The sequence below is a fragment of the Aythya fuligula genome, chromosome 9, assembly GCF_009819795.1.
Source record: "Aythya fuligula isolate bAytFul2 chromosome 9, bAytFul2.pri, whole genome shotgun sequence".
Classification (NCBI taxonomy): domain Eukaryota; kingdom Metazoa; phylum Chordata; class Aves; order Anseriformes; family Anatidae; genus Aythya; species Aythya fuligula.
This window is the reverse complement of record NC_045567.1, coordinates 3387969-3402757: the sequence shown is the minus strand read 5'-3', so window position 1 is coordinate 3402757 and position 14789 is coordinate 3387969. Positions and strand designations below refer to the sequence as shown.

The following is a 14789-nucleotide window of genomic DNA, read 5'->3' as shown; positions in this document are numbered from 1 at the left end:
GGCCAATGTGACGGCCAATCTTTTGTGCTAATTATCGATACATCAGCACCAGTATCCAACAATGCCTCAATTTGTATTTTCTCATCCTTTAAGCACACAGCGATCTTTTGTCGTGGTCTTTGACGCATACCAAATGTCAATAGCACCACTTTTCCCGTGGAGCCAAATGCTCCCTGTCCTCGATACTTTCCAGATTCTGGTGCTAACGATTCAGCAAGATGAGGCAATGGGATTAATTGTGCTATTTTTGTGCCCTGCGGCACATGAATTGGAGGGAACATTGCAGAAACCATAACTTGTATTTCCCCAAGGTAGTCCTTATCAATAAGTCCAATTAATATTTGTAATCCATTCATAGTGGCAGACGATCTCCCTATTAATAGAGCTCCCACGGGTTCACCATTAATAATAATTGGTCCAATAACTCCTGTCTTTACCCTGGTGGGTCTCGAATCCAATAAAGTCACATCGACTACTGTTGCCAAATCCAGGCCGAGGCTCCCTCTGGTGGCTGGTCGGAGAAAGAGGGAGTCGCTGCAGATGGTGCCGGTGCTGTTGCTGCCGCTGTCGCAAAAGCCGCTTTTTGTGTCGTCGCGGGGCGGCTCTTCCCGCTGCTCCGGCCGTTTCCCGACGCACCTCGTCGGCATGCCGAAGTGCTATGAGTATTTGATTGACAGTTCTGGCACCACACTGATTCTGTTTTACACTCCCGTCTGATGTGTCCCGCAATACCACACCGAAAACAACGGCGCTGCGGTGCCGATCCTCGGCCATTAGAACGTCCTCCGGGGGTTTGCAAAGGTGCAAGGGCGGCAGGCATTTTAGACTGCTCGTTCATGTTGTCACCTAATTGTTTTACTGCTTTTACTAACATAGCCTGTGGACCTACAGGTACCTGAGACATTCTTTCCAATCCTTCCTCTATTGTCCAAGTACTCGGCAACGTAGCTAATATACTTCGAGTTGAAGGGTTACAATTTTGGAGTGCACATTGCTTTAATATAGTGCCTTTAAGATAATCGGGAACTCCCGCGGCTTGTATTGCATTTGCTACTCGATCGATAAACAACCCGAATGGTTCCTCCCTACCCTGTTTAATTCCCATGTAGGACGGTATTCCCCCTGGTTCTCTAATTTGTTCTAATGCCCTTCTGGCTAGATTCATGGACACCTTAGCTTTGTCCGGTCCCAAGAGTGCCTGCGCCTCTGTTCTAAAATATGGTCCCATACTCATTAATTCGTCTAATGTAACACCATACAGGGGATCTCCAGGCGCTTGTATCATCGCTACTGCCTCTTGGCAGACACTGTGCCAATGTGCATTAAACAAAAGTTGTTGATGCTGTGTTAAGATTAATTTCATTGTGCTGCGAATATCTCCTGGGAGTAAAATATTTGTTCCCCAAATATAGTCTAACATTTGACGAGTAGGTTCTCCTTTTAGTCCAGACTCATTTACTGTAGATCGTAATTGTGTCAATAATTTCCAATCCAAATTAGTCAACTGAGCCTGTACATTTCCCTGTGCATCTGGAGGTGAGTACACCACCGGGAAGGCTGTTGTTATCTGTGCTGCTATCTCAATATTCCCGTCCTTCATTGCCTCATGAGCTATTCTTTTCCATGTCTCCTCCCTATCCTGTACATTGGATTTAAATGGATTTGTCGAAAATGAATTTGTTCCCGATTCCCCACCCACCCTTTCTCCTTTCTCTAATTGTGCGGGTGGGGCTGTCGGTGGCTGTGAAGAGTCTTCTTCCCCTGATATGGGTACAGACGTTTCCCAGCCACCCGAGGTCCCCTGTGGAATTATAACTGTTCTATATGATGGTGGAGAGGGGTAAGACTGTTCCTCAGCTCTTTGTTGAGTAGAGGAAGCAGCAGAAGTCGCCCCATTCTGACTGGATGATCCTAATTGCTCTGTTAGGGCAGCAGCTAGTTTTTGTTCAGCTTGGTGTGTTGCTAATGCATTAGTTACCGCCCTCCATGGCTTCATTAATTTTCTCGCCACCTTGTTATCACTAATCACCTCATCAAATAGTTTGTCCCCGAACTTCCTCCACTCTGCTTGTTCAAACACCATATCAGGATTTAAAAAACAACCCTTAGCTACCCCATAAGCTAATAACTCTGGCAATTCCTTTTTACAATATATACACCGTGTGCTCCGCTTTTCTAAAAAGGATTTGAGCAAATCATACGCCGCTTGCCTCTCCATACCTTTATATGCGTCGGTACCGTTGCAGCCTTTGCAAGACCTCGGCGGCGCTTTCCGGCGGGACCCTCTATGGGCTCGTCCCGGGTGCGAGGACCCCCTTTCCGAGCTGCGGGTGCGGGGATTTCAAGTTTTCGTCCCTTTCGCCTTTCAGGCCTCGGGTGCGGGGATTCAACAATTTTGTAATCCTTTTCACCTCCTGAGCTGCGTTGCAGGACCGGTTCCCGTATTCCGTCGAACACGTGGCCCAGGATCACTGCCGGCAGCGTCCAAATCCCGTTCAGACCGGTCCCTGTTCGGGCGCCATTTGTCGTCGACGGAAGGAAGACACAGACGCTCAATATGAGTGAACAGTGAACTTCAACTTTAATGGATAGCTCAGTCGCCTTTTATCTAGTTGGAAACTCATACATATTCCTAAACTAAGCTCAGGATTGGCTAACATTTCCCGCGCTTTGCAGTTGCTACCGTCCTGCCCCAGGGGGCCTTCCCGATCGCCCAAGGGCATCGTGTCCTTGATCCTGATTGGCTCTCAGCCAGCTGTGTACGTGCCCAGACCCATGTAAGCTAAGTACGGTACTTCACTAGCCTATTGCCTCCCAACTGCCCAACATTCACATGTCCCACTTCACTTAACTATTCCTCAACACTAAGGATCATGGCATGAGCTGCGAAGTGGATAATGAACTCCTGCAAGTTATTTGCCATCGTACAATGAGCTCTCTCCACCAATTGCCAACACGCTTCACCTGTGCTCAGCTCTCCCACCTCCTACCAGAGCACCTGAACCTGCAGCTGCTCTTTTCAGGTGAGTAGCAAAGTAGCAGAGCTGAGTGGTGACCTCTGGCAGGCTTGGAAGAAGGGATGAAGAACCAAAGAGGGTAGGATAGAAGAAAATAAGTGATGAGGTATTGAGTAAGAGAGACAAGGAAGAAAGGAAGCGTGTAGCAGAGAATGCACTTGAAGGTACGTGTTTATATTGTGTATCTTAGGGTGGTTGTAGACTTAAAAATGTTAAGTGTAACGTGAACTAGTAGTGCTGGTACGGTCTGGCTCTTGCTGAATGCTTGTCAGTATCTTTAAGCATAAATGAAGAAACAAAAGTGTCCTGGAAAACACCCTGGTTGTTTCAAGAAATGTCATCAGTGGGAGAACTAAGCAATGTGCTGTGCCTCATTTAGAATTAAACCCGTAGCAGGAGACAAGATGGCTAGTATTAATGTTGCAGTAATGCTTGTGGTGTTTCCTTCTGTCTTGTGCAAAGACTTGTGGTATCAGAGTGTCTCCCTAATCTAGAATTAAAAGGGTCAGGAAGGACAATACATTTCTGTTTTATTTTAGAACTGATCAAAACCCCTAAATCAATTTGCAACTTTAATAGGAGATGTGAAATGGTGAATTCTGGTTAATGAAAGTGGAGGAAACAGAGTATAATGAAACGTGCAAATACTGCTCTATAGTTAAAAACTGAAATTTGACCTGCTGTAAAATGATCACACAAAAAAATCTTTGGACTGTGAAAAGGAAATAGATTTTTGCTTAATCTTTGTGTTATTTTCTATTTTCTATTCCATTATTAATTTTCTCCTGTACTATGCTAGCGATTCAATGAATCAAACACCTGTAGTATCTTCTAGCTTTTGGTCCTTGTCCTATTTTTTATGATAAAATTCTGACTGAGTTGAGGTTTCACAGACAAAGCATTGAACTGGGAGGCCACATGGACTTTGTTTCTCTTTAGGTTTCCTGAGGGAATAGAACTACTTTTCATGTTATGTTATCCAGGTTTCTTGCTCAAATGTTTAATACATCTGCTCCAATTCACAGCACTGTGGAAAAATGTACTGACTTGGTACTTCAAAAAACTTAAATGGTACACCAGGTATATGCTTGTGTATGTGCTAGGTGTATACTAGCATACATGTGTATGCTTCGATGGTAGGCTCTCTACACCTTGATTTACCCACACGTAGATTTAATACATTATACAAAGACTTATCAAGAGTGCGTTCTATAGATTTATCATTCTAAAACCATTCTGTCTATGAATGAAACCAGCTTGATACCACTTCAGTCTTCACAACCAAAATTTCTTGTGTGTGCTCTAACTCTGTTGTCTGGTACATTTTAAGTCTTACCAAAGCACTTGGCTTCTACATACCTTGTGCTCTCCAAGCTACCACTTGAGTGATTCCCACTTGTAATCACAGAGCAGATGGAGTGGAGCGAGGTTTTCAGCATCTTATCGAAACTCTGTCAGCTTCACCCCCTGACATGTTATTGACAAGCATTACTGCAGGAGGCTCCTGGAGTTTGCTGCAGTAAGGACTGTCGCAGTGGAAATCAAATTTGCTTTATTGTTTCTGTCCTTTAGACCTCTTAATCCTTCTAGCATTTACCTCTGTGAATATACAAGTTTCTTTTTATGGAGAAAGAAGCCCTTAGCTTGTGTCATGTTGTTTTCCCAGGACAGTACATACATTTTGCAAGACAAGGACAAAGATTTCCATGTAAGTGTATGAGGTGTACTTAGACTTGACATATGCTTTTTGTGTCTCTTGAGATTCAGATCCTTTTCTGAATATGTGAGGATGATGTTAATACTCATACCCACTCAGGTTTTAAAAATGGCATTTTGCAAGAACTTGCTTTTGTGCTCCTCCTGTGTGGTCACTTGTATTTCCTGGGTAGTCAGTGAAAGGATATGGAACATGCCCTGCGTGGTTGGATGTTCCAGTTTGCTGTGCTGTACTGTGTGATTTTCAGCTGAAGCTTGGAGGAGGGCACAGTACCCCTCAGCCAGACCTGTCCTACACAAATTGTTTTAAATTAGACAGCTGGATTGTCAAACTAATTAACTGTCTATCCTGCTAAATGCTTGGCAACTACAAGGTATTTTCTGAGGGCCTATTCCTAGTGATGGCAACGGCCTTAGAGTGGATTTTAAACGTTAATGCAGTGGCATTGTGAGTTTGCTTAAATGTTACTTAGGAATGGCTCTGGCTTGAATTAAAATTTCCTTCTCAGTTGGACTTTTATTTTTTATAATTTATTAAGTGACTTATGTGGGCTCTTGATTTGAGTGTGGGTGGTTTTTGCTGTTTTTTAAAGGCATTTTGAACATCAGAGTGTAGGATTCATTGTGACATCCCTATACTCATGTTATGCATCTCTGTGTGAAACCAGACAGGAGAAAGTTAAATCAGCCTCTCCAGAAAGTTATTTGTGGAATTTAATAGGCTAAATGTAAATAGGCAACAGTTTTCATTATTGACCGCGATACAATGAGTAAGCTACTGAAGACTGTCGTAACACTGAAGATTTCTCACAAAATGGAGGAAGATTGTTTTTCAGATTCTAATAATTCCACTATTGAAAGCACCCTAAGCTAAACCAAACTAAATGCAAAATCTTTTTAAATGCTTGTTTTTTCAATAGGTAGTTCTCCTGTGTAATTCAGGTATTTACAGGCCACGTTCTGCACTTTGTTAGCTGGGTTGTACAGCCACTACTGGGACCTGCACTGCACCTGCTGCAGAAGCAAATCTCATGGGCTGCTTTGGATAGCCAGGGATTCCCTGAGTATTATAGGGCTTCTCTCTTTACAAAATCATGGTGCATCACTTTCAAGTACTTAATCAGGCTCCACTTGAACCTATGCCCAAGTTTTGCATCCTTTCATCTGATTAAGAGTCACCTCTTTTTGTTTATTTTATGGGTTTAATTTGATGGGTTCTAGCTTTTATGTTGCAAAAGACAGTGAGCAGCCACTCACTGCATCCTCATGGTATTAACAACGTGCATCCCACTCAGGTAAACAGGCTAAACCACACATAATTTACTCTAAGGCTTTTACTAAAATCTTGTACATTGTATGAAGTTCTTATGTATTTAAAGTTGACTTGAATTTTTTTTCAGGATATATCTTTTTTAATAGTGAACAACAACTCCTGTTCTAATTTAAACAGCTATGTTAAATGTTGGTTTCCTTTTTTTGTTTAGCAGTAGAAATACCTTTCCATCTAGGCAGTAGGGAAGTAAATATTCTTGCAGACTTTGACAGAAGAAACTCCTTAATGTCTGTAAGCATATAAACTGTAAACATATTAGTAAGCACTAACAGGGTTTTGTTATGTTGGCATTATTCTGGGGTTAATTCTTTGCAATGAATGTGTAATTTATTTTCTGTGATAGCAAGAATGTTCTGATTAGCCTTATGTCACCTGAATGAATTGTGGAATGTGAGGAAAGCCACTGCTCTGGGAATGAGGTAAAACCCAGTGCTGCTTTAGTTAGGGCTGTGGGTCAGATGTTTCATTCAGAAGCATTGCTTTGAGAAACAAATAATGGATGCTACAGGGATGACATGCAAATATTATTTAATTGGTCGAACATTTTTTTTTTTTAGGAAGACAAAGACGACATGTTATAACATAAATTTATTTCTGAACAAACTGCAACATTAAGAACTATACAGAGAAACTGCATCACGCTTACAACTTAGTCATGATATTTGTGCTTTGTAGGATAAGTAAACATTAATTCTATCACAGCAAAAAATTGATATACTGACAACTAACTGTATTTGGCTTAAAATAAATACACTTTCCCATTTATTAACTCAAAGCACTTTTATATAATACTTGGTGCTTTTTACTGACTTTCAGCCTCGGAAATGCTGAGCATTCAGTGTTACCACGCGTGTTGGTGTGAGTTGTGGATGTTCAGCAGTTTGTAGGAATAAGCCCAGTGACTGCACAATTAAGTTTAGTGTATGCAACAAACTGACCTTTATCTCAACAATAAAGAGACCTCCACTGTTCTGTATATGTTGCAGAGATGTAGAATTTCTCATGTTATTTAATGTTCTGTATTAGGTTTCACTGACAATTTGTTTCTCTCAACAAATGAGTGAAAATCATTCAACTTCATGAATGGTTTTAAAGATAAAATTGAGAATAATATGGCTCTTTTTCATAAATTATTTAAAACTACTTCAAAATCTTCAAAAATAGTTAGTGCAAAAGGATAGTTTTCTCTTCCCCCCCCCCTCCCAAGTAATAGTACAGAAGCATATATTGTTATATGGAAAATAAAATTTCTTAAATATTTTATTGGGAAAGGCTGGTTTTCTATTATGCTATTTGGGAAGGGAGAGGCAAAAGATAAAGATTTTCAAAGAAATAAATCTCAGAAGAGCTTTGATGTGATAGGTTATATTTACCTTTAAATTCAAAACCAATCTCTTTGGCAGAGTCGAGAGTATCACTGAGCACATGATACTAACAGATCAGCAAGAAGATGCTGTAGTATATCTTATCAAAGTTATATAAATGTTATAGCAATGTGAACTATCATACATAGTCCAAACACTTGCATCCAAAATGAACAAGCACGTGTGCTGAGATTTTAACAATCATTTTGATTTCTTAAAAATCTTAATTTTCATAACTTTCTGTCGAGGCAGCACTCTTTTCAGATGTGTATTTTTTTACTTTATTAACAATTTACTTGATTAAGCTAGAACTAAAATAATATTTTTTCACTACTTTTAACTCACATGTAGCATGTTACATGGTGCTTTAAATAAAAGCACTTTGTGTAACACATTTACTATCATCACTCCCTTTAACCAGGTAGGGACACTGAGGCACAGAGGTGAAATGACTCGCCTGAGGTCACCTGGCAGGCCTGTAGTGGGACAGGACTTCAGAAACCCGCTGCCGTGACTCCCATGACTCACAGAGCTGTGCTCGGGGACATACCAGGCATAGAGATCCCAAACTGCACTGCCTCTGAGGGAAAAGAAATTTCTTTTAAGGGTACTAACTGAGATTCTAGATCTCATTTCCTTGAGAAGAATACAGGGATGGCAAACAGCTATGGGAGAGAAATAACTGCATGGAAATAAACTGAAATGTGTTTTCAGTAGGCTTTTATTGTGCCATCTAACTGGAAAGATCTGGTGTGTTCAAAAGTTTTTACCCCTTAGAAGACCTTGGAGGTTTGGTTTTGTTTTAATTTTCTAGGGACATGGGTTTCTCTGTGCATCCTGGAACACACTCAGGTTCTAATAGGTAAACTGTACAAACATCAGTGTTGTTTTAGAACTGAATGTTAGCATACTATCCCATTTCAGCTGATTGATTTAATCAAATTGATGAAAATGGATCTTATTGGAGATTTAAGTCTTTATTGTGTAGTCCATTAATTCAGAAGGCTAAAAATCCATCCCATCCTAGTACAGTACATCCTATAGCACAATATGTCAAGAGTCCCTCAGGATACAGAAAGATACAATACGCCTTGGTTTCACTTTGCTCAGTGCTCAGCTGTGGAACAGACGCGTGCTGTTTCTGTAGAGTTTGTCTGTCTTTGCTCGTTGTACTCAGTGATGTTTGAAAGTCAGAGCGTTACACAAATCACTGCTTATTTAAACTGGATTAAAACAAAAATGCCAACAGGTGAACTTTCTTAACCCAATTCAAGGAGCCAATCAAACAGGCTTGGTGTCATCTCTCTGCCTTCCTCACTGAGCTTGCAGTACTGCACCACAGCATGAAAGATATCACCAACCTTCCAGGACTTCCGTTGAACTAGTTGCACAACATCTAAAAACTAAATTAGAGGAAAACAAACAAAAAAAGCGATAGCACTTAGGATTTGATTAGCACTTTGCTAAGGTTTTGTTAAATGAATTACATGCAAACAGCTGTGAGACCATCCTTATGTACAGTGCTCTATCAGCAAAAGCGAGAACAGTGAAAGTGAGCTTGCTACAGAATCAAAACCTATAAACAACTCACTCTTAAAATAATGAAAATGTGGCTATCCATTTCACAGAAATATATCCTCCTTCATTACCATCAGTTATATTTTAACTTACATTTGTGTTTCTGTATTTCCACCCAGTGTTTCAAATATTCAAACAGTACTGGTGAGTGTTTCTGGGTAAACTGTCACACGAAGACTTTTGCCACAGTTGTGGTTGAATCACGATTAGGTTCTATATTTGCCTGTTTTGTTTAGTCTCCATATAAATCAAGGGTTAAATATACATTCTTAAACAGCTGTAAAAAATCCTGAATTTTGTCCACTTTGTACTTAATAATGGGCTTCACAGTGTCACACATCTGGTCCCACTTTTTTTCAGCAGCATATAAATGAAAATCAAAGCTTTTCATTTCCTTGAATTTCACAATCAATATCTAATTAGCTTGCTCCTTCTACATTTCCAGTTTTAAACGACACAAGAAAATATTGTGTCTCTAGTTCGTGTAGCTGTTTGCTATTTACATACTGAAGCCTAAACTTTTAATATGTATTTTAACGATACTTAATAGGCACACGATTTCCAAGAGCACTGTTGTAGGCAGGATGTGCTTCATTATTCCCTAGTGTATTTTTGCAATTGAATTAACTGTTTGCCAAAGCACATGGGTGAAGCTGACAGCTGTTTCTTTAATTAGATGCAATTTGGACTGTTGATGCTGAATGCATTTTAAATTATGTTTGCGATTCCCAAATGCATGTACTCAAGAAAATCAAACAATATCTCTGCTACTCAATATGATCTTCCCATAGACATTATTTTAACAGATGAAAATACTGATTTGTAATACTTTTTTTCATTAATTGATTTGAATACTGTGACACTTCTCATTAGCTTTAAGGCTTGAACCAATCTTTCTGACCTTGGAAAAGGTCATTCTGGTTATTTCTGAAATGTTGTAGATAGCATTTAGTGGTGTCTCCAGCAGATTGTGAACTGATTCAGGAATAAAATTGCTTTTAGGCTCAGTAACTTCAATACATCATAACTGTTACTGCGATTAAAGTGAATTAATATTGTGCCCAATTCTGTGAACGCTACCTTTTCAATTCTGTTTTCCTGAGATTTTTTAAAATAGATGGTTGGGATTCCAAGTTCAGAAGCAGCTATCCACTGCAGGGTGGCTCGAAGCTCTGCGTCAGGGCATTCTGGTTCCAGATCAAAATTTATCACCAAGAGGTCCTTCTGACAATTGGCTGTTCCCACTGAGAGCCCTGAAGTACTTTCTGGAAAAATAATTCCAACAGTTACCGTGGAATTCTATGTATTAACTTCAAATTGTATGCTGTGATTGATAAGGTTCAACTTACCCTCTGTATTTTCTGTCTGTTCTTTAAGGAAAACCTTTTCTTCTACTAATTCACTTAGAAACAAACAACAACAAAGCTTGTTAGTGATATTTAGGAACAGTCTACAACACCGCGTCATGATGGACAAACTTCTCGCCCAATGTAAGACCTAGAAAACTGCAAGAAATATGCTAAACAGGATAAAATAATAAAAGGCTGAATATATTACAGTAATTTAATCTGTAAATCAGGAAAAGCCATGGGAATTGCAGTGTTATTCCTGTGATATGATGAAGTACTTGTACCAGTTGCACTACGTGTTACGTTTTATCTGCGTATCTTTGTGGTTTATGTAATGACAAAGAGAATGGCATTATGGTAAGATGCAGCAGGTCTTGTAACCTAGGGGGAAATACTGAATTTCCAGTGTCTGCGTTTTGCAGTGCTATAGTTGTTGGGTGATTTTTTTTCAGTTTTGCTTACTAGTTTTATTAATTTATATTAACTATTATTTTTTAACAGTTTAACTATTTTCCATAGCTAAACACAAACATAGCTATCAATGTCTTCAACTACTGCTCTTCTCAAATATATTAACTGTTTGGATAAACAAATTCTGCTTACACTTTGCAAAAATTTCAAGACTTCTCTTCTTAATGTTCCATTTTTCCTGTTAAACTACAAACCCTGGCTACATTTTCACTGCTTCAGCTTCCATTTCTGAACATAATGTCCACGCTCCTGTACATGTGGCAGGAACCTGAAAATTCATGTCTGATGTTAGTTCTGGCAATCACTTTGTCAGTACTGCAGAGTTGGCACTTAGGTATTTCTGGGCTGTCCTGTTCTGTCCTCAGCGAAGGACAGCAAGACATCGTTTCCCACATGGGAGGATGCTACCCTTACCATGCTCTTTCACAGGCTTTCAGAATCTCCCCCAAGGCTTCAAAGGACCAAGCATATACACACACTTGTGTAGTGGTTACTGCAAGATGTGGAAGAGTAAAATGGCAGTATGCAGTCTATGGTTTGTCATGACAGAATCATAGGTGCCTAATAATGTCCCTTCCATCAGATTTTATTTTACCAGTGTTCTGTTTGAACAGCAGATGTATTCTGGGCCTTGACTTTGATTTGTGGAAGGACGAACTGCCCTGAGTGGTGGTGCTGTGTTCCCCAACATCTGTCCTGCCAGGATCTCGTGCCTGTTGGCTAACACCTGTGAATAGCCACTGAAAGCTAATGAGGAGTTGGAAGTGTATCACTTTAATCTTTGGAAATGTCAGGGAGAGGGGTGACCTTAAGGAATGTGTGTAGGAGGTATCGCTGCCTACTGTTAAGATGGAAATGTTTTAACGAGGTTAGTGTCCTGATCCAGAGAGAATGCATGCAACTCTACAGAAATACAAATGTCTGGGTTTCTGACAAAAAAAAAAAAAACAAAAAGAGCTTCTCAAAAGCAGGATGGTTTGTTGTAGAATAGCCTGGTAATGAGCTATAAAGGTCTTCTGATATAACTGACTTCACAAAGTTTCTGTGTTCAATATGTGATCTACAGTCTGTATGTACTCTTCTGCAGTGGCCATGCCCTGTCTTCATCGTGGCATTCACCAGCTGACTGGTACATATCATGTTTCAGGGTACCAGCATCTTCAGGCAAATTCTTACACATCTCTTGACAATTACTTTGTATGCTCGATAGAAAAAAACCCTGAAACAATACTTAAGACATAACTTAAGCCAAATTACAATAATAATGCCATATATATATATATTACTTTAATTGATCTTTATTTGCTTGATCTTACTTGCTCTTACATTAAAGTTTTGGTAATATTTGAAATTTCTCAGAGAAGAAAGTTCACACAATGTGAAATGGATGCTCAGAAGGCTGTCTTCTAGGCAAAACAGTTGGATCCATATTCTCAAGAGGTCCACCTGGGTGGGCTTTCCTGTAACTTTTCACCGTCTAATGCTTCCACACTGCACAGACACCTACTTGTGAGCTTTTCTGAAACTAAGGGCAGGCTAAGCAGCAGGTGCAAAGCAGGGCTTGGCGCATTTTAGATGGTGTAAATGATTTGCAGTTAAAATTAGACTAAACATCAAATCTCACTTCAGTGACTACTTACTTAATTATAGGAGAAGGTGACATGTTCTCCTGATAAATTTCCAGGTCCATAATGCCAAGACTGCTAGTTGTACTGCTGTTGCCATTGCTGACAAAGCAAAAGTTTAAATATTAGTGCCAAGCTGCACTGAACACATCTCTATACATTTTTTTTTTCTGTACAAGTAAAGTGAGGAGGCAGTCCCCTGTTATGCAGAGTTCCACAAAATCAACTGTGCTCAGCAAGTGTTTCCCAGAATGCAGCACACTAATCTGCTCAAAATAATGAATTTTTTATTAAAATAGTTTTAGGCAGATGATGTATCAAGTGATGCTGTGAACTGAAAAAAATCATAGACTGTCTTCTTGTGAATAGCTTATGCAATGAACATTCAGTCTCAAACAGAAAAACAGTCTGCGTGTGTCCTTGAAAAGAAAGATTACCAAGCATAGAGATGTCCTGGAAAAACTTGCAGAGACTCAGATACAGATTCAGAATGTGTTGAGTTAAACCAAGGTTTGTTTGTGTATGTGTATATAGATATAGGTACATGTATATGTATGTATATATACACACACACTGAGGTTGCCTATTATACTACTTACCTGTTGGCTGACTCCGTGCCTGTAACCAGCAGCAGTTTCAGCATATTACATCCTACCCTACGTACTGTCAGGGATCTGAGGCTGCCTCAGGTAGAGTGATGGTCCCTGATGCTTCTGGCTACTCTGAAAGACTGAGACTTCAGTTAAAAAGCCAATGCTCGTTGGGACCATTAATACCTCGAAGTATTCTTTGGCTGCTTCAAAAGGATGAAGTATAAAACCTAAGAATACTTGGAAAAAATAGCAATGTTATAAAGTGAACAGGTACTACATGCTTGACAGTGAATGTTTACACAGCTGTAATAGTCTGAACAGGTTGTGAATTTGCTGGCTGCTAGTCAGTTAGCATCAATGAATTCTGTGCGTTAAGTAAACTTGAACCAATTAATTTACACTAGAAAAGCAGATAATAGTATTATTCCTTACATCTGAGGTATTGTCTAGACAATTCTTTTCTCCATCATTTTTTTTTTTTCCCTGAATCAAGGTCAGTCTGCCATGCATTCAGACTTCAGAGACAATTTCAGTTTCAATGCAGAGCCAAATGGCACAATGCATTAGCTCTCTTATACCAAAGATTTCAAGGGTTGATACTACAACGAGGTGAATGTTCACCCATTTTTTTCAATGAGCCAACAGTGCTCTCTGACAGACTCTTCTACCTGCTTTGTTACCATAGTCTTCCCTTCCTGTCTTAATACCCAAGAGAAAGAAGTAATTACTTGACAATATTTTTTAAAATCTGATTTAAGATCAGATTTAAGGAGGAAAAAAAAAAACCTTGAAAAAAGGTAAGAAAAAACCTTGCTCAATTTGAAGTTGTGAAAGGGCTGAAGTCAAACTAACATTTGTTTGTGCATACTCTAAGGGCTAGGTAACACCTTTAAACATGTCCTGGCTAGAGTAGGAAAACAAAGTGGCACAGTGCAGTGGGAACACTGGAACTTATGCATACTAGGGGCAAACTCAGCTATCCTTTTTTGATCCGCTTCCCTGTGCTAGTCTAAGCAGATCAGGGTGCTATCTGTGCTCTCATTATACAGATACCTGGTGGGAATAGCAGTCTCATCAGTTTTGGCTAAAAAGATGTCATTGTTTTGGAAACAGTAGCAAATAAAGCAAAGCAAAGATCATAGCAATTAGCTTGCCTGACAGCCCTTTCACTGTAGGATGGGGGCACTTGCATGGGGCAAGGAAGTGCTTTCATGGTCTGAATGTAACTGCTCACCAAAACAAACATCTGGCAGAAAATGAGGACGTGGCTCTTATTTTTTATTTTTTTTTATTTTTAAATGAGATGAACTGTCACTAGGCTTTCTTTACAATGTTCTCAATCTTTAGTTATTGCCCCTCATTTCCAACATATGGTTATCAAATCATATGCTTAGTTGACCAAACCATTATGTATACTGAGAACAGATAATAACGGTACCTCAGGGATCGTTCACTGAGTTGTAAGTAGCTACTTGTGTCATCTGGATTGTCCTCATCGTTGGCCAGCTGGGACCAGCTACCAGTGCTTTCTTCACTGCTGCTGAGATGGTTTGGAAATTCTTCAGCTGTTTTTGTCTCTCCTGGTACTTCAGCATCCAGTCTGCTCTGAGCATTCTTGCTGGTAGGATGATAAGGAAGGCATATTGATAATTGTAATATAGGCAAACAAACTACTACTGCAAATCTTCAGGCAATGCTACTCATTAAAGTTAACTGAGCTGCACAAACTGTACAGATGCAAGA

General features: G+C 39.7%; 1 protein-coding gene across 3 annotated transcripts in view; it reads right to left on the bottom strand.

Annotated features, from left to right (window-relative positions):
* Positions 1 to 6630: 6630 nt before the first annotated feature.
* SPHKAP (SPHK1 interactor, AKAP domain containing) overlaps positions 6631 to 14789 on the bottom strand; it is a 70282-nt gene continuing 62123 nt past the window's right edge. For 2 of the 3 annotated variants that reach the window (XM_032192953.1, XM_032192954.1), the window contains 5 exons: positions 14485 to 14664; positions 12469 to 12555; positions 10358 to 10410; positions 10089 to 10273; positions 6631 to 8833 (listed from right to left, as the gene is read on the bottom strand). In XM_032192953.1, coding sequence (XP_032048844.1) covers positions 8690 to 8833; positions 10089 to 10273; positions 10358 to 10410; positions 12469 to 12555; positions 14485 to 14664 — 649 coding nt within the window. In that variant the 3' untranslated portion in view covers positions 6631 to 8689. The remainder of the gene's footprint in view (positions 8834 to 10088; positions 10274 to 10357; positions 10411 to 12468; positions 12556 to 14484; positions 14665 to 14789) is intronic. The other variant, XM_032192955.1, reaches the window with a different exon arrangement.